This window comes from Cryphonectria parasitica, assembly GCF_011745365.1.
Source record: "Cryphonectria parasitica EP155 unplaced genomic scaffold M406scaffold_4, whole genome shotgun sequence".
NCBI lineage: Eukaryota > Fungi > Ascomycota > Sordariomycetes > Diaporthales > Cryphonectriaceae > Cryphonectria > Cryphonectria parasitica.
Genome location: NW_024468912.1, coordinates 3,822,302 through 3,846,928, shown reverse-complemented (window position 1 = coordinate 3,846,928; position 24,627 = coordinate 3,822,302). Strand labels below are relative to the sequence as shown.

Sequence of the window (24,627 nt, the reverse complement as noted above, 5' to 3'; positions counted from 1 at the left end):
AGGTCCTCGTCACCAACATGGACGCTATACCCAAAGCCACGAGGGACGCCGAGTTCATCTTCAGCAACTATGCTGCGGTCCACCCTCGTGACTGGAATATTGGTGATATGGAGGAGGTCGCCATCCGGGTCAGTGGTGATCGTCTTCGAGGAGAAGATTACATCCTCAACGCCAAGGGCTTCTCCATGATTGAGCCGGGCAAGATTGCGTTCGGCGAGCCCCAGCGGGTGTGGATGAACAATACCAGTCCTGGAGACGTGGTAATTGTGGAAAGCTTCAACCCCATCGAGCTCGGCCAAAAGGGCTACCTGGGCTCCGTAGAGATCGCCATCGAGTTCGCGCTGAAGAACAAGGTGACCGACGCCCCGTACGACCAAGACTCCCTTGCAAAGCAGTTCATCAAGACGTACGAGAACCAGATCTTCGCCCCGGGTCAGCAGGTCATCATGATGTACCAGAATATTCCGCTGCGCGGCACAGTCTCTACCGTGGAGCTGATCGACATGAGCCTGGAGAAGCCCGGAGAAGGCGGATCACCAGCAGACAGCAATCCACGCGCCAGGGGAATCTTGACACGCCAGTCCGAGGTGACCTTCATCAGGGCACCGGCCTCTGCGACCAAGCCGATGAACCTCAAGGGCAGCGCCAAGCGAAGCGCCAATGCCATTGTGCGGCCCGATTTCAAGTTCGAGACGCTGGGCATCGGTGGTCTGGATGATGAGTTCAGTGTTATCTTCCGGCGTGCTTTCGCCTCCCGAATCTTTCCTCCCAATCTGATTGAACAGCTCGGCATTATGCACGTCAAGGGTATCCTGCTGTATGGTCCCCCTGGAACAGGAAAGACGTTGATCGCCCGCCAGATTGGTAAGATGCTGCAGGCCCGCGAGCCAAAGGTCATCAACGGTCCCGAGGTCTTGAACAAGTATGTCGGTCAGTCGGAAGAGAACATCAGAAAGATGTTCGCAGACGCCGAGAAGGAGTACAAGGAGAAGGGCGACGAGAGTGAGCTGCACGTCATCATCTTTGACGAGTTGGATGCCGTGTGCAAGCAGCGTGGCTCCGGCGCTGGTGGCGGCACCGGCGTTGGTGACAGCGTGGTGAACCAGCTGCTCAGCAAGCTTGACGGTGTGGACCAGCTGAACAACATTCTCCTCATCGGCATGACGAACCGGAAGGATATGATCGATGATGCACTCCTCCGTCCGGGTCGTCTCGAGGTCCAGGTTGAAATCAGCCTCCCCGACGAGAAAGGCCGACAGCAGATTCTCAAGATCCACACGAGCAAGATGAGAGAGAACGGCCGTATAGCGGATGATGTGAACCTCGCCGAGCTCGCTGCACTGACCAAGAACTTCTCCGGTGCCGAGCTCAACGGTCTTGCCAAGAGTGCGGCGTCCTTCGCATTTAATAGACACACGCAAGCCGGAAGCATGGCAGCCGTGTCAAAGGACGTGAGCAACCTCGTGATTACTCGACAAGACTTTATGGCGGCACTCTCGGAGGTGACACCGGCGTTTGGTGTTTCGGACGAAGAGCTCACCAAGTCTATTATCTACGGCATCGTACATTTCTCGTCCAGCGTCGACCAGATCATCAACTCGTGCATGATCTATCTGGACGCACTCCGGGATCAGACGTCGAGGTCGCCCTCATTTTCTCTACTCTTCCATGGCCCCGACGGGAGCGGCAAGACGTCCCTGGCATCACATATCGCCAAAGCATCCGAGTTCCCATTCATCAAGATCATCTCCCCAGAATCCTTGGTCGGCTATCGCGATGAGATGGCCAAGCGAGACCACATCCACAAAATCTTCACGGATGCTACAAAGTCTCCTCTGAGCATTCTGATTGTGTAAGTATCCCCTGGCTGCATTACCCCCCCCCCCCCCACCTCCCCCCCCTCTTAAATCAGGATCACTGCTGACCTCGATTCTAGCGATGACATTGAAGGTCTAATCGAATGGAACCCTGTTGGCCCCCGCATGTCCAATACAATCCTCCAGACGCTGCGGACACTCATCCGCGCCATCCCGCCCAAGGGCCACCGCCTTCTCATTATGGGCACAACGTCTCGACGCAGTATTCTTCAGCAGCTCGACTTCACCTCCATCTTCAACAAGGAGATCCCTGTACCTAGCCTGCACAGTCTCAACGAGCTGGAGTACGTTCTGGAGGACCAGCAGGTATTCGAGGACAAGAGTTATCTGGTCGAAGCCATGAACATGGTGGCAGAGGCGACCCAGGGTTCCAACCAGGTGAACGTGGGTATTAAGGGCATCCTGGAGATTGCGGGATCTGCAAAGTCTCTGAGGAACGAAGACCAGAAGGTCAACTGGTTCGCTGAGGAGATGCGCACTGCAATGGCCAGCTTGGCCACCCCGCAATATTAACCTTGACACGGTGGGATTTATGCCATTATTAGTATATGGACGGTGGAATTATAGAGCGTAGCTGTGCCTAGGATCAATAGACGCCCAGACATTTTGGATCTAAATTGTTGTCTCTGTCAAGAACGTCTTTCCGATCGGTGGTTTTCAGTCCAGGAGAAGAGGCATTGTGTTGTCCCAAGCCGAGTCATTCGACAGACTTCAGGCCATCCGTAATGTTATAGACAGACAAAAGTAACTCGTGATTTCCAGTACAAAGTCAGTTGCCGTCCCAAGTATCAGTCACAACTGAGACACTTCAATTCTCATCCGAGAGAGGCGAAACAATAACACAGATCCCCTACAGTTTCCCCAGACTGGTCCAGAAATCCTTCTTCCACCCATTGACGAGCTCCCTCACCACTGGATCCCCAAAAGGCGACATCTGCGTCGCAAAGAACCCCGCAACCCCACGCTCCTTGCAGATAAACCACGAGATGTTCGAGGCCCCTCCCCAGCAGAGTATGTTCTTCGGCTGCGCAATCTCCGGCACCTCTTCCAAGACCAGCAGACCCCCCAGGCCATGATTGACGTGCTCATCCCTCGCGGGGCCCGCGACCATCTCCCAGGCCGGCTTCAACTCGATCAGCATCGGGTGCGCAGGCGAGCCGTCTGGGATCTGCGGCTCCAGCATCCTCGCGATGGTCTCGGGCCTCAACAGCCTCGGCGCGTCCGAGACCAGGTCCTGCAGGACCGCCACGTAGTCGTCCGCCGTCAGAGTCAGCCCGGCACCGCCCTCATCGTCGACCAGACCGGCGAGGAAAGCCGTGCCGGGCGAGGGCTTCAGGCCGCCGTCCTCTGTCCGCTCGGCAGCCCGCATGAGCCGCGCCTCGTACTCGGGGTGCTGGGAGACGTGAAACACCGGATAGGGCGCCGGGCGGCCCACCGCCTTCCAGATGTTCTCGACCATGTACTCCTCGAGCGTGACGCCGCCGTTCATCCGGCTCACGGCGACGCCGGCCCAGTCCAGGCTGGTGCCGTACAGCCACCCCTGGCCCGGCTCGAAGGCGAGAGGCTGGTTGTACCTCTCTGTGAGCCGGTCAGATCGGCTTGCGGCCCCGGTCTCCATCCATTGCGTGAGAAGGGGATGCATGAATGCGTAGCCCAGCCCAGACATGTGCGTGAGCAGGTGGCGGGCGGTGATGGCCGTCTGGCTGGGGCGTGTAGTCAGGGCCTCGGCGCTGCCCTCGATGGCGCGCTCAAGGATTTCCTTGCCCTGCAGCTCCGGGAGGATGCTGGTCATGGGCTCATCCAGGCCGATCTGACCCCTCTCCACGCACTGGAGCAGCGCGACGCTGGTTATGAACTTGGTGGCGCTCGCCACCCTCAGAGTCGCGTCTTCGCGCAGGGGGGCGGCATCCTCAGAGAGGGAGTTGTAGCCCACCGTCTTTTGGTACAATACCTTTCCTATACGGTGGTTTGGGTTTGGTCCGTCAGCCAATCCATGTTGCGCAGTGTTCAATATTCAGAGGGCTCCCAAAGACAAACACCGACCATTTTTGTCGACACATTTCATGAGCGCGCCGTGCACAGTAGCCGACCCCTTCTTTGTGCACTCGGCAAGAAGCTGGTCAAATTCGTTCGTCATTCTATTAGGTATTCTTGGGGGTATATGGCTGAACAGGGATTGACACACTGCACCTCCGAGGGTATTAGATATATTCTAATATTTAAAATAATGCGAGCATCGCTATTTATGCCTGACAGAGAACTGAAAAGAAACGAAAAAAATTACCGGGTCAAAATGCCGGTGCAAGGGTAAGTATATAAAAAGAAGTATCGTGCCAACTGTTCTTCTATACGCCAGGCTTATTTTCCTCTTCCAATCCAGGTTACACAAGCACCAAAAGTACACTTATACAATGGTCACAAATGCTCGTTTCGCCACAGTTGTAAGCTTGCGTCACGCCCAAATCCTATTCATCACTTTCATGCTAGCTTCATGCCCTATCTACCTCTCATTAATCAATCAGCCACCCTCGTCACATGCCATCTTCATTTATGATTTTATCACCTTTTTCTTTATCTCTATCTTCCTGGTTATCGCAGAGTGTTTAGTATATGCAATGCATCATTTTCTTATTCTCGAACGTTGAAGGTTGCGCGAGTGTCCCTTTCCAGATCTTTGCTTACCAGGCCTCGCAAAACTCGGGAGTATTACTGTGGAAAATGCCGGAAAATGGCCGGCGGCAAGGGTATAAAAGAGAAGCCATCCGACCATGTCAGTGGTGATTCAATCATACTTCACGCTAGACTTACTCCTGCTCCAAAAATAATATACATATACACACAGCAGACCGAGCGGGCTGGCTGGTTAGCGATACCTCTTGTCGCTCGCTGGCCTAGTCGGATTCATCAGGCTGCTGAATTCCTGTTTGTGCTGTCGGTCGGGTCGGGACAGGCAGACAGACGACTAACTAAATACTTTTCCGAGGAGACGAATCAAGCCAGGCTCCATAATGCGGTAGTCCCCCACTATGGACGTACATGCTAGAGGAGTGTAAGCCAGTAGATCACTTGGGCGTGCGAATAGACACGCAATTACATAAGGGCTGCATAAGATGATCTCTCGGTTGCAAAAGCGGCGGATCAGTTTCCAGGCATGGGGGGTGGGGCATTGTGATTGTGACCGGGCTGGACACCTCGGAAGACAAAGGAGAGCGAGTTAACCTCTTCGCCGCAATGAACTCAGCATGGAATAATGCTCCTGTTGCCAGACTGGACATCATCCTATGATGACAGGCGAACCTTTGACACCGCGAACGCCATCACGACCTCCAGAGCCCACTGGTACTCGCCGATAATCTTGATACTCATGGATGTAATGCGGGAATCAACTGCGTGTTCTTGAGAAATAACCTAAAAGGAAGCACAGAGGATCTACCGATAATCAAGGCGAATAGGTGTAGAGGAGCCAGTAACTCGGATTTTGCATTATTTTTTTGTTCCTGCGTCTTCTGTACCATCCATCCCTTTTGGTCTAGAACCTAACTGGCCTCAAAAAGATGAGAGCTGATCTTCTTTTTGAGCAAAAGCAGAGTAACTGTTACGTCCACCCTTAAAACCCAAACGCACCGGGCTTTCTCCCTCACAGAACGGGTGGTCCTGCTCGGGCTTCTTTCCCTTCATGGTGCAGGTTTGGGTTGACTTTTGCTCTCGAATGAATTCTCAACCACCCGAACCCATGTTGAGCCACTCCGGCCCCGAAGTTCTGGCCCTCTCACTCGGCAGCGCCAATTTTGTTTGATTTTCTACCACTGTTGGGTAGGGGCAGCCGCCTCAGCGCTCCACTCAGCGGTGGCGCCAGTACCCTCGGCAGCACTCCACTCAGTAGCAGGGGCGCCGGCCTCGGTGGCAGCCCACTCACCAGTGGGAGCAGCCTCGAAGCCACCGGTGGCGGCCCAGGTGTCGGCAACGGGCTCAGGCTCAGCCTCGATGAGCTTCTCCTCCTCAACCTTCTCCTCGGCCTCAGCCTCAGGGTCACGGTCTGTAGAGCCAGACTATTAGTATTGCCAACAACAAAGAAATGCATCAGGGCGTAAGATTGTTAGGACATACAGAAGTAGAGATCGACCATGACGTCCCAGGGAGTCTCGCGGTTGTAGATGGTGCCCCGCAGGCGGAGGACCTCACGGGCCAGCATCCACCAGATGGTGCCGATGGCGTGGCGACCCTTGTTGTTGGTGGGGATGGCAACGTCGACGTACTCGGTGGGGGAGTCGGTGTCGCACAGAGCGATGACGGGGATGTTGACGTACGAAGCCTCCTTGATGGCCTGAGCATCGGTGCGAGGGTCGGTGACGACGATCAGACGGGGCTCCTTGAACGAGCGGGTGATGTAGTTGGTGAAAGAACCGGGGGTGAAGCGACCAGCGATGGCCTGCGCGCCGGTGTGGGCGGCGAACTTGAGGACGGCACGCTGACCGTAGGGACGGGCAGAGATGACACAGACGTCGGAGGGGTTGTCCACGGCAGTGATGATACGGGCGGCCAGGACAATCTTCTCCCTATATAGTAAACCAAAATCAGATGCCTATTCATTGGTCTGTTTCCTGACGCGAGTCGTCGCCTCTTCATTTTCTTCTTTCTCTCGAGATCGACGTCGTGCTAGGTAGCCGTTGGGACAACTTACCAGGTCTTGCCAACGTTGATGATGTTGACACCGTCAGGGCTAGAGAAAAAAGCTGTCAGCTTTGCGCAATTATCGGGAATAGAGTTCAGAGGTTGTGGACATCGTGAAAACATACCGAGTCTTCCAGAGGTAGGGGTTCATGTGAACCTGCAGGTTCTTGGAACCGAGGTGAGCCTGGGCCGCCAGGAGCGTCTCGATGTCCTGGCTGGTGGCGTCAAAGACGCTGGGCAGGTTCGCGGGAGCCATGATTGCGAAATGTCTGGGGTAATTGTCGAGACAGAGACCGCAATCGAGGTGTTGGCAGTTGGTGGTTGTTGCGCGAAGTTTTGCGAACTGGAGGAGGTTGAGGATTGAGGTCGGGATGGGATTTCCTGCAACCGCAAAAAAAAAAGTGTGGGTTTCGATTGGGAGGTGGCAGCCGTGCACCCCACCAAGACCCTACTACCCTACTACCCTACCAGCCTACCAGCCTACCACCTACAAGCCAAAGCATGAGAAAATGCGCTAAGCGCCAGTCTGGTTCGTGCACCCCTTAGTAAGCAAGCAAAGCACTCGGTTTGCTGCTGGCCCTCAAACGGAACTGGGGAAACTCAGCGGCCGACGTCAAGTAACGCTTAACCTAAATGGGAGACCCCCATCCGCAGGTGTCAAGCGGCCGCGCCCGGGGGAAATTTTGATAGCAAACCGCAGCCGCGATCAGAAGACAGCCAGCCGGGCGTGGACGAAGTTGACTTTGTCGAGCAACGCACGCGACGGCCAGCCCACCATGCCGCCCAGAATATCAGGCCCACAAGGGCTGAAGAGCATGACATGTACGTGGTGTTGACTTTTACTGCAGGCAGTTTTTATCTCGTCTACAATCGAAATACTGACGGACCCATCGTAGTATGTCTGAGGCCCACGCCGTCAACCATACCGGCAACACCTTCCCTTCAGCCTCTCATCCAGAAGGCCACACTTACCCAGCGGGAAAGAGACAAGCTGCGGCAGATGAAGATCGACCCCTACCGCTGGCAGCTCGCCCAGAATCGCCGCAACGCCAACCTCCAACGGCGCGCCGAGCTCGCCGATCAGCGCGTGACCTCCTGGGGCGATCCCGTCCAGGGCATTGTCACGCCCTTCGTCGAGTCTTTCGACAGTGGTGGTCAGGCTGCCGAGTCCCAAGTGAAGCGTGACGATGATGGCAACCCGCTCGAGCAGCCGCACGAGCTCCCTACCTCGAAACACATCCTCAACTACCAGCTGTCGCAAGCCGAGCTCGAAGAGGCCATCGAGGCGTCGTACCAGCTTACGAAGCCTGTACCGGGGATCTCTGGAACGGCCGTGCTGGATCCCGAAATGGCGAAGATGACGGCGGATCCGGAAGCCCATATGGCGAGGCACCGCAAGGCCGTCGAGGCGCTGAGAAGGATCACGACGCTCGAGAATGGGAGCAGCAGGGACAGGCGGCACGCCAACACCAGGCGGATCGTGGAGACGTTTGGACGGCACAATACGGACCAGACAGTGCGGCAAAAGGCACTTGCGTTTGGCCAGGAGGAGAGATTTGAGAAGATACGGGGTGGCCCCGACACGGGCAGCAGCGAGGTGCAGATTGCGATCCTGACGGCCAAGATACGGGCGTTGAGCAAGATGCTGGCGGGTCCAAAGGGAAACAAGGACAAGCACAACAAGAAGAACCTGAGGTTGCTCTTGCACAGAAGGCAGAAGCTGCTGAAGTATATGGAGAGGAAGGAGAGGGGTAGTGGACGGTGGGAGCATATGATCGAGACGCTGGGCTTGTCGCCGGCTACCTGGAAGGGCGAGATCGTGGTGCGGTAGGACCATGTATGCCATATTGGGCGAAAACACATGCACAATCAATAGAGTGGCGTGTAAATCTTGTTTACAATCCAGTCACGATTGACTGTCTTCTTTATGCAAATTAGACCTGCTGAACCCTCATGCGCCTGCCATGGTATGCCCTCGTAAATTCAAACACGGCTCCACACTGCCTGCCTCAAACTCTACACAGGAAGAGGAAACCAAACGCTTTTCTTCATCTTTAGAACACGCTGATGTAGTTGCCGATCCGCTCCTTCTGGTTCTGTGCTATGCACTCAGCGATCCATGTGATGTTTCGGATTTCCTGTGTTGACGTTAGCGGAATGCCCCATTTATGATAGTGCTGGTTTCCAACATACCTGCTCCCTAAGCTTCACCCACGCATAGACAATAGCAAAGGTGAACTGTCTAGTGAAAGCCTCCTTGGAGATCTCCATTTCCTTCTGGTAGAACATATCCTCCAAACTTCGGCCCTCGGAGCTAGAGCCGCCTGCCATGTTGCCGGGGCCAGCGGGGCCGCCGCCTAGACCAGCAGCGTCGAAGAAGGCCTTGTAGTCCTGAATACCATCGACCGCAAGACGTACGCCCTCAAAGTCATCGGCGCGGGAGAGCATTAGCGTGCCCTCAGGATAGAGTCGGCCGAAATTGGGGTACAGCTTCTTACGGTCCTGCTTGGACAGCTCGGTACCGAAGGAGTTAAGCGTGATGTTGATGGCTCTTCGGTCAGCCTCGAACTCAAGGATCTCGGACATGACTTCGGCAGTAGGGGTACCGGACATGTCAGGATGAGTGTTGACAAAGTTGTGGAACTCCTCGAGGTAGTTCTTGTAGAGGGTGTTCCGGACAATCTCGATGTTCAGCTCATCCAGATCTTGGTGGCTCAGACTGCCCTTAAAGAAGGGTGCCAGCGGCGTCTCAATAAGCACGCTGTTGTACAGCTCCTCGATGTTCGTGGCGACGCAGAGCACTGGCATGGTCTCGAACCAGCCCAGAGGATGGCATCTGTCCAACAGTTCCCTCGTATCTCTTTCGTGCAGCGTGCCGGTGATCAGGAGGGCGACATTGTCGATCATGTAGCCATAGGTCAGGTAGTCCATGAACTTGGCCAGAGTCCCTGTTGCGTTGGCGCGGACGTATCGGAACTCAGAGACGAGCTTCTCCGTGGTCTTGGCCGCGAGGCTGGAGGTGGAGGGGTTGGGAGGGAGGGAAGCAAGGAAATCGCCGTAGGCTGGACCGAGCTGGAGCTTGAGGTCTGCGCTTCTGTCAGTAGATGTATTGCGCGCGCGGGTGATGGGTTGTAGAGGTTGGACGGACCATCTATTGTCTCGCACTGGGTCATGTTACTATAGTTAGCATTGGTGAGGAGGCCATTCCGGTATCCTCGCACAATACCCTCAACATAGCTACATTTTCAGTCAGCTACTAGATACTCTTCATCATCGAAACACCAAACGGACATACCCATTATTGACGTTGAAGAAGAGACCCTCCATTTTGATGCCGGCAAAGATGCTAAGGGTTTTGTGTGTGTGTCTTTAGTTAGAGCTGTCTCTGAGACCAGGAGGCACAATGCCCAGAGCAGTGACGACTGTCTCCTGGAGGATGCACTGCTGACAATAGCCGCCAGTCATCCTAGCGAGCTTGAACTGTCCTATGATTGGCTCTTAAGCGCTGAGTGGCTCTATACCTATCTAGGCTTAGAGTATCGATAACGATTGCTCGGACCCCCACATCTGTCTAGGCCGGGTAAAGCAGCTTCTTCAAAAAATTTTGGTGTGCAATATTTCTGCTACCCATCACGACTTCCTCACCCAATACCACAAAATTCCATTAACACGCCGCTGCGTGCCTTCCCACACAATCAGGAGGACCTTCCTAAGGAGAGTAGCGCAAGAGACATATCAAGCTATTGAAGATGCCTCTTTTCGTCCTCTCTGAGACGAGCGTGGGGTAAGTTGCGGGAGCAATGTTGCCGACCTGAAAATCAAACCCCCAAAAGATTGAGAATAATTGACGACTAACACCATAATCAGCTACGCCCTCTTCAAAGCCAAGGACAAGAAGCTACTCGATGATGGCGATCTGGATTCCCGTCTGCAGTCTGCTGATAAGATCAACAATGAGTATGTTGCCCTCATCCAATACACAGCGCATTCGACTAGGAATAATAGATGATCTAATTGTGTTGCAGGCTCAAGCTCAAGGAGATTGTGAAATGGGACAGCGCAGCACAGGGTCTTGAAGAAGTGGCTGGCCTTGTCGAGGGCAAGGTCACGCCAATGCTGACCCAGCTGCTCGAGTCCATTAAGGACGAGAAGAAGGTTTCTCTTGCTGTCTCTGACGCAAAGCTTGGCAGCGCCATCAACAAGCTCCCTCAGTTCAACATCACTCCTGTCGCCGATTCTTCGACCACCGAACTCTACCGTAATATCCGTGCCCATCTCACCGACCTCATTCCTGGCCTGCAGTCCGAGAACATTCGATCGCTCGCCCTGGGTCTGTCCCACTCGTTGTCTCGCCACAAGTTGCGATTCTCGCCCGACAAGGTCGATGTGATGATTGTTCAGGCTATCTCTCTGCTGGACGATCTGGACAAGGAGCTGAACACGTACGCCATGAGAGTGAAAGAATGGTACGGCTGGCACTTCCCTGAGCTGGGCAAGATCCTCAATGACAATCTCGCCTATGCGCGTGTCATTCTGGCCGTTGGTCTGCGCACAAACACATCCAAGACCGACCTGTCCGACATATTGCCCGAGGAAATTGAAACTGCTGTCAAGGCTGCCGCCGAAGTCAGCATGGGCACCGAGATCAGCGAGGAGGATCTGCTCAACATCAGCATGCTGGCTGATCATGTCGTGCGGTACACCGAGGTCCGTCAGCAGCTGTCAAGCTACCTGGAGTCTAGAATGAAGGCTATCGCCCCCAACCTGACAGAGCTTGTCGGTACGCTTGTCGGCGCACGGCTTATCGCCCACGCCGGCTCCCTCATGAGCTTGGCCAAAAACCCTGGTTCCACCATCCAGATTCTTGGTGCCGAGAAGGCCCTCTTCCGTGCTCTCAAGACTAAGCATGCCACCCCCAAGTACGGTCTGATCTACCATTCTTCCCTGGTCGGCCAGGCAACTGGCAAGAATAAGGGCAAGATCGCTCGTCAGCTTGCTGCCAAGACCGCTCTTGGCATCCGCGCCGATGCCCTGAGCGAGTGGGTGAACGAGGACGGTGAGGAGGCAGACGAGGAGGAGCGAACGGCGCTCGGTGTTGCTGCCCGTGCCAAGATCGAGAACAACCTGCGCCGGCTCGAGGGCAGGCCGCTTGTTCCCAAGGGCATTGCGGTGGGTCCCAATGGTCAGGCTGCGGATGCTCCCTCCAAGTTCGACATCAAGGAGGCGCGGAAGTACAACATCGATGCCGATGGCCTGACAGGAGATGAGCCTGCGGCGGCTGAGCCTACGCCCAAGAAGGAAAAGAAAGATAAGAAGGACAAGAAGGAGAAGAAGTCCAAGAAGGAGAAGCCTCTCATCCAAGAGGTTGATGATGAGGAAATGGATGATGCGCCGATTTCGAACGGCACCAACGGCACAGGTACAGTACCCAGCTCTCATGCCACTAATACTGCCCTTAAAACTCTTGCTAACTAACTTCTTGTTCTAGCCAAAACACCCAAGAAGCTGTCCGAGGCCGACTATGAAAAGTATGCCGAGGCTGCCGGCATCTCCGTGTCAAAGTTCAAGCGCAAGTATGAGCGCGGTGACGTGGACCTTGCCGAGGACGGCACACCAAAGGTTCTCTCCAAGAAGGAGCTTAAGAAATTGAAGAAGGCCGAGGAGAAGGAAGCCGGCGGCAAGCGGAAGCGTGGCGAGGATGGCGAGGTGAAGCCCAAGAAGAAGAAGAAGAGCAAGGCAGACGCATAAATTGGTTTCCAGATTCATTGGTGACGGCGTTCCACCGGCTGTGGGGGAAAGTTGTATGATATGCAGCATCTTTCTCTTGGCATCTTTCGGCTTGAGAGATATCCTCAGGGGCGTTCCTGGCGTGGCGGGCTTATGTGGCTGGATAGGTTTGCTGGGTCTTTGTAGATCCCAAATTTCAAAATTCGGGCGGATCTTAGTTCAAATATCATTTTCTTAAAATCTAGGCTTGAGGCCGTGTAGCCTCCTTTATGCAAAGAGCGATGTTTTTCCAACATTACAGCCCTGACAGCTGAAAGCGACCATATTTGGTGTTTTGCAATCATCCATGATTCTCACGCCTCCACAACGTTTCGAGATTTTGGGGTGCAGTATGCTTGATAAGTTGATGTAATTGGAATAGTCACTTGATGAATGAAAAAAGCGCGTCAAGATTCTGGTTCTTGTAATTTCGGGTGGGCTATGTGCACGTTGAGTTGACCGCATTTCGGCCTGCGTTATGGAAGGCGGCGTTGTGTAGGCCATTCCTTCACCCATCCTGATGAGCGAGGATTCTCTTCTAATGACCTATTTTCTCGTACATCCAGTTATTCGGCCAACATAAGTACCGTAGGCTCAGCCTCTGATTTCTTACTACGTCTGCGTAGCCGGGCGTAGATCTCCACAGTGCTCATCGACCACGGGTTGCCATGCCCCGCCTAAGGAGACGAGAATACCCTTGGTACAGAAGTCGGGGACGTAGAGCATGCGGCCCTCTGCCTCAACCCAAGGGACGGGACTCCTGTGATGTTCAACGTCCTTAAACATTTGCTGTCGAAGACGTAAGTTTGCAGCATGTCGTATGTTGTCTTGCTGTCTTGGTTGGAATAGAAGCCTAGGGGAGACAAAGAAGAAAAGAATTGTCAGTCCATGGTCAAATCGCAGTGGTGTAAATACGAAGTCAATTTTTAATCACCTTCTAGCCAGTAGCCTGCTCCTCCTCCGAAGGCACTGGAGCCTGTATACGGCCTCGGCTGTATGAAGAACACAGAGGATGCGCGGTCGTTCAAATTGGTCCAGGTGCTACGGCTCGGGGAGAAGACCCGGAGACCGTGCAGCTGGACAGACTCGGAGCCCATCCCACTCGATACGTCACCGGCAAAATCATTGCAAAATAAGCTGCTCTTTGTGTCTGCCCACAAGCCACTCCTTATGAGATTGGGAACCCCAGAAGCTCTGGCAATTGATCCTAAGGTGAGCATCTCGTTGTTCCAGTCCCAGAGGTCGATGGACAGCAGAGCAGTGGCTGAATACTATCAGCCAAATCAAAGTGATGTAGGTCCAGTGTAAAAGCCCCCATAGCGAGTAGTAGAGAAAGCTGTTTTGGAAGTTACAGTAGTCATATTCTATACTGCCACCGTTTGCCTATGAAAATTGGCCACCGTTGATATAGACCACGTCATTTAATATCGCAGCTATGAGATGAGTATGGAAACATCCGTCTAGCAAGATCTCTGTGAAGATCTCACTTGTATGGGCCTGAACCTGGAGCAAATTACAGATGTGATAGCCTCTTCGGTGAAATGCGGACTCTGATACTGCTCCATCGATCTGCCTCGGATGCGAAGGCGAGCTCCTGGCTGTTGACAGCGGGACTAAATACAATTCCAGTACCAAGCGTAACAACATGCTTATTTCACAAACGGCCCTGACTCGACAAAATCGTCTATTGGAATAGAAGAAAAAGCGAATTTGGAACTCATGGAAAAAAGACACAACATTTTGACCAAGTCGACCGCCGTGGTGTGAGCGAAAAGAAAAGCTGGTCAGGCCAGATGAGACCCCACTGGGAAAAAGGAAGCCGTCAAGAACAGGAGGTAATATGTTACAGAGCATCGTGAAGGACTTTAGGCAGTCTAGTCATCGTAGCCTCACGGCTCTTTCATTATGGGTTTGCCCCTGATGTTGGTCATACTATAGTACAAGCCCCGGGGATGTAGAGATGGATTTGAATCCCGGCTTAAACGAGGATGCCATACCGAGACAAACTGGAGTGCATCTCAGTGTAAACGAGGAAAGAAGAAAGAAGAAGAAAAAAGGACGAGACATAAGGCTATCAGGTGTAGTCATGCCTACGAGACTCTCCCGTGCATGAATTTTGGTTCCTCAAACATCTTTTCGAAGCCGCTATGGACTACATTGAATCTGCTATCCATGCTGCTGATATTCAAGTGACCGCTTGGGTCCTCTTGACTAATCGAGGGCCAGTGTGGGCCTCTGGAGTTCGTTACTGCTGAGCTGAGTTGAGATCCAAGTGGACAACCATCCACTCAGTGCCACAATGCACTCCCCCTCGGGAAGATTCCGCATGTCTCAGCTATCATTGAGTCGGACCAAAAGATCTATTGACATATGCACGGACGCCATGTCGGGGCCCCAGCTTCTTGACCCCCAGCCTGATCACTTTCGATGCATACAGTGCATCTTGTTATCTTTTCCACCCAGATAGTGGGTTCAGTGGCTCCAGCATCGGTTACATGCCGACGTAGGATTTGGATGTACCATAGTAATGTACGAAATGTTCAGGGCTAATGCCGTGCTGATCTGTGCTGATCTTCGAATCAATTGCACGCGTACGAAGTATGGGTCCTTCTAAGAATCTTTGAGCTCGATATCCTAGTGATAGTGTGCTATGACCTGTTTGAATTGCTCTCTCTCTATCTCTCTCAACCCTGTGTAAATCAGGGTTGATCACAAGAGTGCATATTCATCAAGTGTATGTTCATTATTGAATCCCCACTACGGCGGTGGAGCACTGGCTATGTATGACCTGACACCTGCGCACCGCAGCGCGCTCCTGCTTCTGACGGGCCCAAGTAGTGCTTACGCGTCTGGCCATGTATTACAGCTGCTAGATCAGCGTTCAGCTTCCCTGCAGAGCGGTAGGATCCCGCCGATCCAGAGCACAGAACCTCCACTTGATTCGCATAGTCACAGCCTTGTGTGTGCCAGTTACCCGGCGCACATGTTCGGTAAAGAACATGGACGGGGATTTGAAAATGGCTGCGTGGGGTGCATCTTAGTTCATCTCTTGAACTGCTGTTGTAGAAAGGAAGGAAACGGCAGCCAGCCGTATGATTTGAGAATTACTGTAGGCTGAGCATGATCAGCCTGCTAACCCCATGGCTGGTCAGTCAGTTGCTTGTAATGTTTACTGACAACTCTTTAGGACACAGCTCAACAATTGCTTTGTTACCTAGATCGTCATATAGTATAAAAGTTATTTCTTTTTCTGAAGGGCTGAACAGGTGGTATCACAAGTTGTGCGACCTGCTTACTCGTCTCACTAGCACTATACATGATCAGAATATTCTTTTTGTATATGGGTATCTATCATTACTTAAAAGAAATTATAGTTATACTGCGACCAGATTAAGGTCTATCTAAATGTCTATATTTTGCCTCAAAAACGCCACATGACCTTCAAAAGAAAAGGGTGAGAATGGGAGGGGTGAAAATAGACAGTCTCTCTCCCCCAGACCAAGAAAAAAAGAAAGAAAAAAAGAAGAAAAAAAAAAAAAGAAAAAAAAAGACAACAACTAGACCTGTCCAGTCATAATACTAGTACGTAAAGCCATTATTTTCCAGTCTCTCACTTAAGGTTTCATAAGCTGTTCCTTGCGGAAGAAGACGAAGAAGCCAACACAAACAGCCAGCTGGAACAATAGCGGCACCCAGAACCAAACATTGTTCACGCCGCCCGACAGGTCCATAGCAAGATTAGGAAATACCGACCCCGGGCCAATCTTATCCGGGGCCGTGGCGCGGGCCAAGATGGTGCCGGCCGAGCCAATGACCTGCGCGCCCAGGACGGCCCAGCTGACGTGGAACCGGCCGAGGGTCTGCAGCAGGATCATGCCGAAGCCCACGCCCTGCAGGGTGTCGAGGACGCCGAGCCAGAGCCACAGACACCTGCCGAGCAGGGCACCGGCGACGACGTGGGCGCCGGCCCAGGGCATGTAGAGGGCGACGCCCGAGGTGCCCCACAGCTCCTGAGCCCAGCGCGGGGCGCCGAGGCCGATGGCGACGATGGGAAGCAGCCAGGAGTGCTCGGTGGAGAAGTAGGCCATGCCGGCGAGGAGGACGGCCCAGACGACGACGAAGAAGAGGAGGATGAGCAGGGCGATGGCCCAGGCCGGGGCGGAGCTGGAGTTCCAGAGGTAGCTCCAGCTGCGGCCGTACTGGGTCGAGAGGAAGTAGTTCTGGATGAAGGCGGCGACGAGGAACCAGACGACGACCTTGCGGCGCAGCAGGGAGCGGTAAAAGGCCGAGACGTAGCCTGGCTTGCGCCTGTAGGCGTCCGGCAGGCCCACGAAGAGGATCGTCGCGACGGCCCAGAGAAGGACGGCGATGGGGATGCACACGGCGGTGACGACGCGGGACGAGGAGCTGATGAGGGTGGACCCCTCGTTGGTCAGCGTGCTAGCGTACGTGCCCCAGTACCACAGGGCGGCGATGTAGATCTGCTGGGTGCCCTGGATGGTGCAGGCGCGGAACATCCAGGTCTTGACGGGGTTGCCGCCCTCGGTGAGGAAGTTCTGGGTGAAGAAGAGGAATCCGCTGGAGGAGGCCACGGCGTAGAGGGCCGTGGCGAGGTAGTGCAGGACGGTGGTGGCCTGGGACGAGCTGGCGGCGTAGGGGCAGATGGCGAGGACGAAGAAGGCGGTGCCGTAGAGGACGAAGGCGAGGGAGACGGCGATGACGAGCTGGAAGCGGCGGAAGAGGAGCCACCAGAAGATAGAGCCGCCTAGGTAGATGCCTGAGGTGATGTAGACCTGCTCGGCAGACTGGCCGTTCTGGCCGGTCAGGAGGGTGATCTGATACGAGTTGGCACTGAGGATTTGGCCCTGTTGAGAAGATACAAGAGTTAGTAAAGGAGGATCTTGGTTTTTTTTTTTTTTCTTTCTTTCGTCTTCATGTCTTCCTTGTTTCAGGAAGAAGGCTATCTTGGAATGTGACTGGTGCAGAAAGAGACTTACCATTGCCAATAGGTAGGCGTACAGAGGCCACTCCCCGATCTTGACCAGCAAGAACTTCTTCAGCCCTGTAGGCGGCGCATAGTCTGGACCCAAGTTGAACTCGTCATTGTTGTCGTTTTCACCGCGGTTGCTGGCGCCTTCCTCCAGGGACGACGCCGATCTCAGCGCCATATTGAACACCCTCGGCGGTTTCTTGCCCAGCTTGGCATCATAGAACTTCTCGAACCAGTCCTTCTCCGACTGCCTGATGTAGCCCTCCACGCACAGCTTGTCCGACGAGAGACTGCCATCGTGGGCGTCCAGCATCTGCCCAAAGGTGTTGTAGTATTCCTTCTTGGGATCGTTGAAGAAGGGCTCGACCTTTTGCAGCTGGAAGTCCTTGCGTTCGCCCACCACCGTGTCGAGCGAGAGAACAGAGGCATTGTTGGTCGGGAGACTTGCGAAGAAGGAACGCCAGTAAGGGTCAACGGTCTCGCCATGGTCGCCGAGTCCGCTGTGCCGGCTGCTATGGATCTCGCTGGCGCCATCGCTCGACCTCTCGGACGGGTATGCCTGTGGGAGATCAGACTGCGAGCTCGTCCTCTCGAACTCTGCAAGGGCGGTGAGCCTCGAGGCAAGGAGGTGGCCCATAGCAGTCGCCGACTTGTTACGAGGGAAGCCAGAGGCGAATCTGGGCGTTGCGGGCGAGATGAGCGAGGCTGGTGTCATGGCCCCCGAGGCTGTCTCGGACGAGTCGGCGGTCATGGCGATGTAATAGGGGGCGTTTCTGCTGTGCGCGCCAAACGAGTCGGAGCGGGCACGTGTGGGACTCGAGGCTCGGCTGCCCCCGATGGACGGCGCGGCTGTGGGAGGAGCTGTGGTGTTGGGCGAGGGCAGGGCTGTGTTGGGCAGGGTGACCACGGGTGGTGGAGGTGGGATGGGCGTCGAGCTGCCCGAGGGAATCGCCGAGGCGGAGGCACCAGGCATCAGCAGACTGGTAAGCCTCTTGCCCTTCTTGATGCTGCTGTGGGCTCGTATGGACTGGCTCTGCAGGATCTCGAGGTCGTGCACCCACTGCACCACAGGGAATCTCTGCAGGAGGGACCGCGCACGCATGACCTTTCTTGTCTCCAGTGAAGACGCGAGGGCTGACTTGATAGCCGACTTGAACTGCCGCAGGAGATGTTTTGTCTCGGTCGATTCGATTGTGAACCACCACCCAGGCATGGAACCCAGACCACCCACACGAGAGCCCACGCCCAGCGCGCCCTTGCGACCAAACTCGACAGCAACAAGACCAAATGGCTCGTCACGCGAGGGCATCAGCGCAAACTCTGCTCCGCTGTGGACAAAGGAAGGGATGGGTGTAAACTCTGGCTTGGAATAGACACGCCCTGGGTAGCGGTGCATCATCTTCTCGAGCTTGAGGGCAGCAAACCGGCCGTGGTTGTCGATGGTGGGGCCGATGCAGATGAGCTGGACGTTCTTGTGCTTGTCCATGATAGCAGGGAATACGTCTGCAATCAGGTCAACGCCCTTTTGCAGAGACCAACGGCCAACAAACACAAAAAGCTCGGCGGTAGGGTCGATGTTCAGTCCTGCCCACTGCTGCGCCTGTTCACGCAGGGCGCCTCTTTGTTTCTCGGCCTCCTCGTCGATGACAATATCCTGGTTCTTTTCTTTCTCGGTCACCGTGTTGAAATCAGCCATGTCATCTGGGTCGGGGTTTGGCAGAGAGCCGATCTCAGAGAGGCCCCAGAAGATGGGATACCGCTTGTACGCCCTCGAGCCGTATTTCTTGGAGACACCCACAGCGCCATAGCCGCCCTGGAACTCACGAAGATAACTAGCACCGGCATACAGCATGTTGAACACCTTGTCGAACTGGGCGAACCGCTTGATAGTCTCCTTGGGAAGGTTGAAGACATCACAGACCTCGGCCATCTCGCTCTTGCTGCGGAGGGCCCACAGACCCTGAAACTCGGCATTGTGCAGGGCCAGGGAGACTGGGATCGTACGAGGCAGCAGGTAGAGAGGGGCCAGCGTGCCGTGGTAGTCATTGATATAGTACAGATCGACGGGGAACCGCTTGATGGCCTCCGCAATGCAGGCATTCCAGGCGCTGTAGTAGATGGCCGACTCGATATCGTCCATACGAGGTGGGTACGGGTCAGACTTGGTCCGCTGTCGGAAGACGGGCGCGTCAAGGAGGACATAGGTGATGTTGCGCACGACGTGGTACTGCACAGACACAATATACTGCTGTTTGTTGATGGTGATGATCATGGGCTCGGCTGGGGTATCGGCGGGATAGTCGATGCCACCGACACAAGGGACGACCCAGATCAGGTTCTGGTGCGCGAGAGCCTCGCTGCCCATCAGCGAGGCCATCTTTCCGAGGCCGCCAATCTTGATCTTGATGTTCCAGTCGTCAATCTCGTACTCCATGGTGGCGATCAGGGTGGTCCGGCGGCTCGCAGACAGAGCCATGGCCTCGATGGACTTCCCCTTGTCTTCAGGAACGGGCTTGCGCAGGGGCGCCATGGCGGCAGACTCGAGCACCCTCGTCTTGACCCGGCCCCAGAAGCCGCCAACATCAGCAGTGCCGATCTGGTTCATCCTGATGGTGTAGTAGGAGCGGAAGTAGATCCAGACGGCCAGGCCACCTGTAAGCACTGGGATCAAGGCCAACAGGAAGGAGAGCGCGAGCTGGTGCCAGGCATTGCCCGTAGGCACCACATTGTACCTGTACGAGCCATCGTTGACCTCGATGCGCCAGCCCACGTGCGGCATGCCAGGGCCCTCGGTGATGTTGATCACGTTGGACGCCAGGGTGTTGGGCGGCAGCCAGTCGAGCACATTGTCGCCGTCCACGTCGCCATATTCCATCGTCTTGTCCGGCTGGCCATCAGGATCCATACCCCAGATATTGATCTGCACCTGCGTAGGCCACTCAGCAGCTAGGCCAAACGCCCACACCGTCTCGTTGAAGTCCACTGCCGACTTGGCCAGGTGCATGGCACTCGCCAGGCCCCCATCAAAGCCCCAGGTGTTCCACTCGCCCATCACATGCGCATGAGGCCAGCGGCGGGCCTGGGTTGAAGACAAATCGCCGTGCTGCATGTGTGTCGCGCTTCCCGCCACGCTGGACCAGTACTGCACCATGACATGCTCGCCGCTCCAGGCCTGGGCCGAGGTGCCAGACCAGGCCTGGCTCTCCAGGGTCCTGTTGACGGTCGTGGTTGTGTAGTCCAGCCAGTCACTCCAGCTTGAGCCGTACGTCAGCGAATACCGGAACTTGTCCGCCCCTGCGGCGCGCTGGGTGATGTACAGGTCGCCAGTCGAGTCGTCCTTGTGGAGCAAGTCGGTCGAGTAATTGCCCGTCAAAGGGAAAATGATTGGGTTGTCTGAGGAGCCGAGCCGGAACATGAAGCGGTCCACGGCGCCGGTGAAAGTCCCGTTGGCGCTGGTGGCGTTGGTGATGGTTACAGTGTGGATGCCGTGAGCAACGTTCTCGAGGGTGGCCGTGAACTTCCACAACCCAGCTGGCTGACCAGAGTAGGCGGTTGCATCTGGTGTATCGAGAGTGCTGCATGCCACGCTGTCGCTGTCGAGCTGGGCCACAGTGCCCTCCAGCGTGGAAGAGTTGACGGAGATGGCATCTTGCACCGCAGTGCAGTCCATCTGCTGAGAGAAGTGGATCTCGATGCGCACCGTCTGTGTCTCGCTACTTGACACAGTCGACAGGACTCTCTCGTCGTGGGACGGCACAACCTGGGTGATGGAAGGTTTGGGGGAGCTGTAGTAATCGACAGGGACAAAGGCCTTGTAGCCCCAGGCCTCGAGGGTCAGGTTGGACATACAGCCGCCTGTGTGCGTGGTACCATTGATGATGACGGTGCTTGAGGTGTTCTCGACAGTGTGCACATCGTAAGGGTAGAGAAGGTTCATCACCGTGGTGCCTGGAGCAAAAGGGGCCACCAGGGCGTTCTCCTCGCTCTGGCAGTCAAAGGAGAAATCCTCTGTGTAGTTCAGGTTGGAGTACAGCAGCCAGACACCCTGGTCAGCTTGACCACCAGACGAGCTGAGATCCTGTGCTGCAGAGGCCTCATGGCGGTATATACTCCACATGCCAAACGGTGTGGGAATATCTCCGCTGCCCTCGAGGTAGACATCAGTCGTCTGGTTGGACAGTGCCTGCAGGCCCCAGCCGTCGTTCAGCACCGGGTACTGTTGCCGCAGTTCAAAGAATCTCTTGAGGACGTTTCTTGTAGGGTGCGATGGGTCCTTGTGGTCCAGACTGACACCGTTGTCCTCACAGCCTACCGCTGCGGGACCGTGAAGCAGAGGCTGGCCGGTGTATGTGTCGTCTCCCAGCTTGTAACAGCCATGGAGCTGCCATGCGCGGCTGCTGCTCATGGGCTGACGGCCACTATTTGCAGGTCAGTATTGGATAAAACATTCTCTTGTCGAGACTGAGTGAGAAAAGGAAATGCTTCTTGTTTTTGATGATGTAAGACTTACTAAATGTAGTTGCTAGCGGTAGAGTCAACAATATACAGAGCCTGTTCCTCGCCCCAGTATAGCATCGGTGATCCAGGAAGGATGAGATAGGTGATAAACTGGCCGAGAAGTTGCCTCTGGGTGCCGTTGGCGATGGCTGGCCACCGGAACACATCCTGTGTTGTGGTGCCCATCATGTGGCGAGGGTCAAAGAGACCAGTGTTGGAGTTGATGAAATCATTATCCAGGACCAAGTCTGTCCAGAATTGAACAAAGCTTGTGCCTTCGATGCCGATATAACCAGAGAGGCTGTGTGTGGGTATAGAGGACATTCATTGTTAGCAAAATTTCCTTCATTTTTTCTTCTTTTCTTGTACAAACATAATAAGAGGACACTTACCCGAGAACTCTTGTAAGAGCACCATAGATTGTGTATGTAAATGCGGCAGCGTCTAGTGCAGCGAGGCCAGACTCGCGAATATACACATCATCGTCGGCGGTAACGTTGGTGAGCATCATAGATGCTGTGCTGTTTCCGCTGTACATACCAGGCTCTTTGCCTCGACCAATGTACACGGCCTGCTGCTGGTCTGTACCGACAATCTCACCAATGATCAGGAAGTTCTCCTTGCCGTACTTTCTTGCGCATTCTGGAAGAGAAATCGGGATATTGTTAGTCGATGTTTTTGTGGTTTCGTACATTCTTGTAAAACACAAGCATCAAAAAGAAAAGGTGATAACTTACGCCTCTGATGATCAGAAAAGCTGGCCATGGCGTCCACTGTCGTCTGCAGTGCCTTATCCATACGGAAGCCATCAATGTCGAGCATGGCGATCTCCATACACGACAGATGCTTGATCTTGTCGAGCACATCGCTCCGCCACTCCCTCAGTCTGTCCTGGACAGAGCCGTACTTGGCCAGCTGGTTCTTGTAGACGGCAACGCTACCAATGTTCTGGAGATCGCCGTACGAGTCAAACTCGCTGTCGCGGCAGGTGGTCTGGTTCACGGTGATTAGGGAGCCGGTGTCGTCCCACATGCGAGGGTACGTGCAGTCGACCACGTCGTTGCCGGGCGTGAAGTCTACATAACGACGGTCCGTCTTCCAGCCGTAGTCGTACTCGCCCCACTCGAAAGCCGCCGTCTCGTTCATGGACCCCTCGAATCCGATGAGATCTCCGAGGCTGTCATGTATAAAGAAAGAATAGGTTAGCAAAGAATTGCAGGAAAACGCAGTCTGGCGGGGTATTGTATATATATATATATATATAAGTTCACTTACGTTCCCATGGTGTTGTCCAGAATGATGTACATGTCCCGTTCGTGAATGGCAGTGATGAGCTCTCTCCACTCCTCGATACTACCATGGTGGTGGTCAATAATGGTAAGATCCAGAGGAGAGAAGCTGTCTGCGGCCCAGGGCATGTTGATGAACGGGCTGCCCATAAGATAGATAGTCTTGATGCCCATGCCCTGAATATAGTCCAGATCGTTCATCAGGCCCTTGACGTCTCCGCCGAACCTGAACTGATTACTCATCCAGTCATACTCGAATTGGGTCCCGTTGGCCTCATTGTTGGATGGGTTTCCGTCGGCATATCGATCCAGGGAGACGGTGTACGTGGGCATGCGCCAGTTGTCGGGGGAAGGGTTGAAGGTGTGATTCTCCCATACGCCCGAGTAGTTGAGGACGTCGTACGTGCCCTGCACCTGGTTGAGGTTCCAGTCAACCTGGGAGGGATCATATGGGAAAGCTTGTGTCGTCGCGGCAAACCACCAGGCGGCGACGACGGCCACGAGCACGCGAGAGAAGCTGTCCATAATGATGATGGATGAGCTACGCGGCCAGGTGGCGGCCTCTCCCAAATAGCGTGCTTGAAGGGAAGGAGGTAGACAAAAAGTTTGGCCCCAAGACGTGTGTAAGAGGGAGAGAAAGCTCTACACGACAATGGCGGGGGAGGAGAAGGAGGAAGAGGAGTAGTAGGAGGAGAGACAGAAGCTGGGGGACCACGAAAAGGAACGGTGGAGACGACGACATGGCGGAGCCGTGGAGATATATTCACAAGGTTCTGTTTGTATGTCTGGGGACGATCTGGAGCTCCCTTCTCCTCCTCGTCTTCCTCCTTGTCCTCTTCCCTGCCTCATTGGGGGACTGAGTGAGTCGAACCCGGCCCTCGTTCGGAGACATGGCGTTTGCCATCTCAAAAAACCAGCATGTTGGGCCACAGCTGAATTGCTCGGATGAGCCCACCTTTTTTCCTCCGGTTGATCTTTTTTGTTTTTAATTTTCGCTGTCGTACCCCTCGCCCCTCATCCCAGCCCTGGAGAGAGGGGGGTCTCTCGTCCTTTTCGACCACACCATCCCGCCAGCCCTCCTCTCAGTGTTTGATTGTTGCTGGGACTGGCAAGGGGATGGCACCCTAGTCAGAGAAAGCAATGATCTTCTACTGGAGTCGTATACGGTCGGTCCATGCGGCTCGTCCACTCCTTGCTAGCTCCCTAGATGAGATGGGGCCAAAGTAAGTACCAGTGGGGCACATATACACCCAGATTCCTCCTCTGACGGGAAGACTCCTGACTATGATAGCCACCAGGTACCGCACCATCGTAGTGTGCCGTATGGCCGCTATCTAGACGTGTTTTGGACGGCGCTAATATACTCAGATCAGTCCCACACAGGCTCGTAAGAGAAGAGCGTTTAGATCGCTGCGGCATTTCACAAGCCACAACGGAGCATATACGCGTCCTTTCAGCTGTCATCGAGTGAACGGGAGGGGGTGTGCTTTTGGCTCGACAGCCTTGTACTGCCGCTCTGTCATCATACCCACGATTG

The 24,627-nt window shown here is 54.6% G+C and overlaps 7 protein-coding genes across 7 annotated transcripts; 3 read left to right on the top strand and 4 right to left on the bottom strand.

The window, feature by feature from the left end:
* Positions 1-17: 17 nt before the first annotated feature.
* Positions 18-2,390, top strand: M406DRAFT_256639 (AAA-domain-containing protein; the record flags this gene model as incomplete). Its single annotated transcript, XM_040917114.1, has 2 exons — positions 18-1,852; positions 1,937-2,390. 2 exons carry the CDS (start codon positions 18-20, stop codon positions 2,388-2,390), a joined length of 2,289 nt encoding a protein of 762 aa, XP_040777221.1.
* A 168-nt stretch (positions 2,391-2,558) lies between these two features.
* On the bottom strand, positions 2,559-4,014 carry M406DRAFT_346253 (beta-lactamase/transpeptidase-like protein; the record flags this gene model as incomplete). The annotated part of the gene is made up of 2 exons (XM_040922169.1): positions 2,559-3,833; positions 3,921-4,014. The coding sequence occupies 2 exons, from the start codon at positions 4,012-4,014 to the stop codon at positions 2,728-2,730; spliced, it is 1,200 nt and encodes a 399-aa protein (XP_040777220.1). The 3' UTR covers positions 2,559-2,727.
* A 1,317-nt stretch (positions 4,015-5,331) lies between these two features.
* M406DRAFT_356259 (ribosomal protein S2) lies at positions 5,332-6,951 on the bottom strand. The gene is made up of 4 exons (XM_040923396.1): positions 6,674-6,951; positions 6,559-6,597; positions 5,985-6,433; positions 5,332-5,913 (listed from the first exon to the last, which is right to left on the bottom strand). The coding sequence occupies exons 1-4, from the start codon at positions 6,802-6,804 to the stop codon at positions 5,678-5,680; spliced, it is 855 nt and encodes a 284-aa protein (XP_040777219.1). The 5' UTR covers positions 6,805-6,951; the 3' UTR covers positions 5,332-5,677.
* A 373-nt stretch (positions 6,952-7,324) lies between these two features.
* Positions 7,325-8,379, top strand: M406DRAFT_60687 (uncharacterized protein; the record flags this gene model as incomplete). Its single annotated transcript, XM_040924694.1, has 2 exons — positions 7,325-7,370; positions 7,445-8,379. 2 exons carry the CDS (start codon positions 7,325-7,327, stop codon positions 8,377-8,379), a joined length of 981 nt encoding a protein of 326 aa, XP_040777218.1.
* A 48-nt stretch (positions 8,380-8,427) lies between these two features.
* Positions 8,428-9,950, bottom strand: M406DRAFT_78981 (uncharacterized protein). The gene is made up of 4 exons (XM_040925978.1): positions 9,844-9,950; positions 9,697-9,785; positions 8,742-9,634; positions 8,428-8,686 (listed from the first exon to the last, which is right to left on the bottom strand). The coding sequence occupies exons 1-4, from the start codon at positions 9,873-9,875 to the stop codon at positions 8,603-8,605; spliced, it is 1,098 nt and encodes a 365-aa protein (XP_040777217.1). The 5' UTR covers positions 9,876-9,950; the 3' UTR covers positions 8,428-8,602.
* A 347-nt stretch (positions 9,951-10,297) lies between these two features.
* M406DRAFT_351400 (Nop domain-containing protein) lies at positions 10,298-12,518 on the top strand (the record flags this gene model as incomplete). The annotated part of the gene is made up of 4 exons (XM_040922626.1): positions 10,298-10,332; positions 10,416-10,505; positions 10,574-11,967; positions 12,037-12,518. 4 exons carry the CDS (start codon positions 10,298-10,300, stop codon positions 12,294-12,296), a joined length of 1,779 nt encoding a protein of 592 aa, XP_040777216.1. The 3' UTR covers positions 12,297-12,518.
* Positions 12,519-15,928: 3,410 nt separating this feature from the next.
* On the bottom strand, positions 15,929-23,615 carry M406DRAFT_36475 (family 5 glycosyltransferase; the record flags this gene model as incomplete). Its single annotated transcript, XM_040924000.1, has 6 exons — positions 15,929-17,179; positions 17,312-21,722; positions 21,815-22,102; positions 22,194-22,443; positions 22,539-22,978; positions 23,077-23,615. The coding sequence occupies 6 exons, from the start codon at positions 23,613-23,615 to the stop codon at positions 15,929-15,931; spliced, it is 7,179 nt and encodes a 2,392-aa protein (XP_040777215.1).
* Between the last annotated feature and the right edge of the window lie 1,012 nt (positions 23,616-24,627).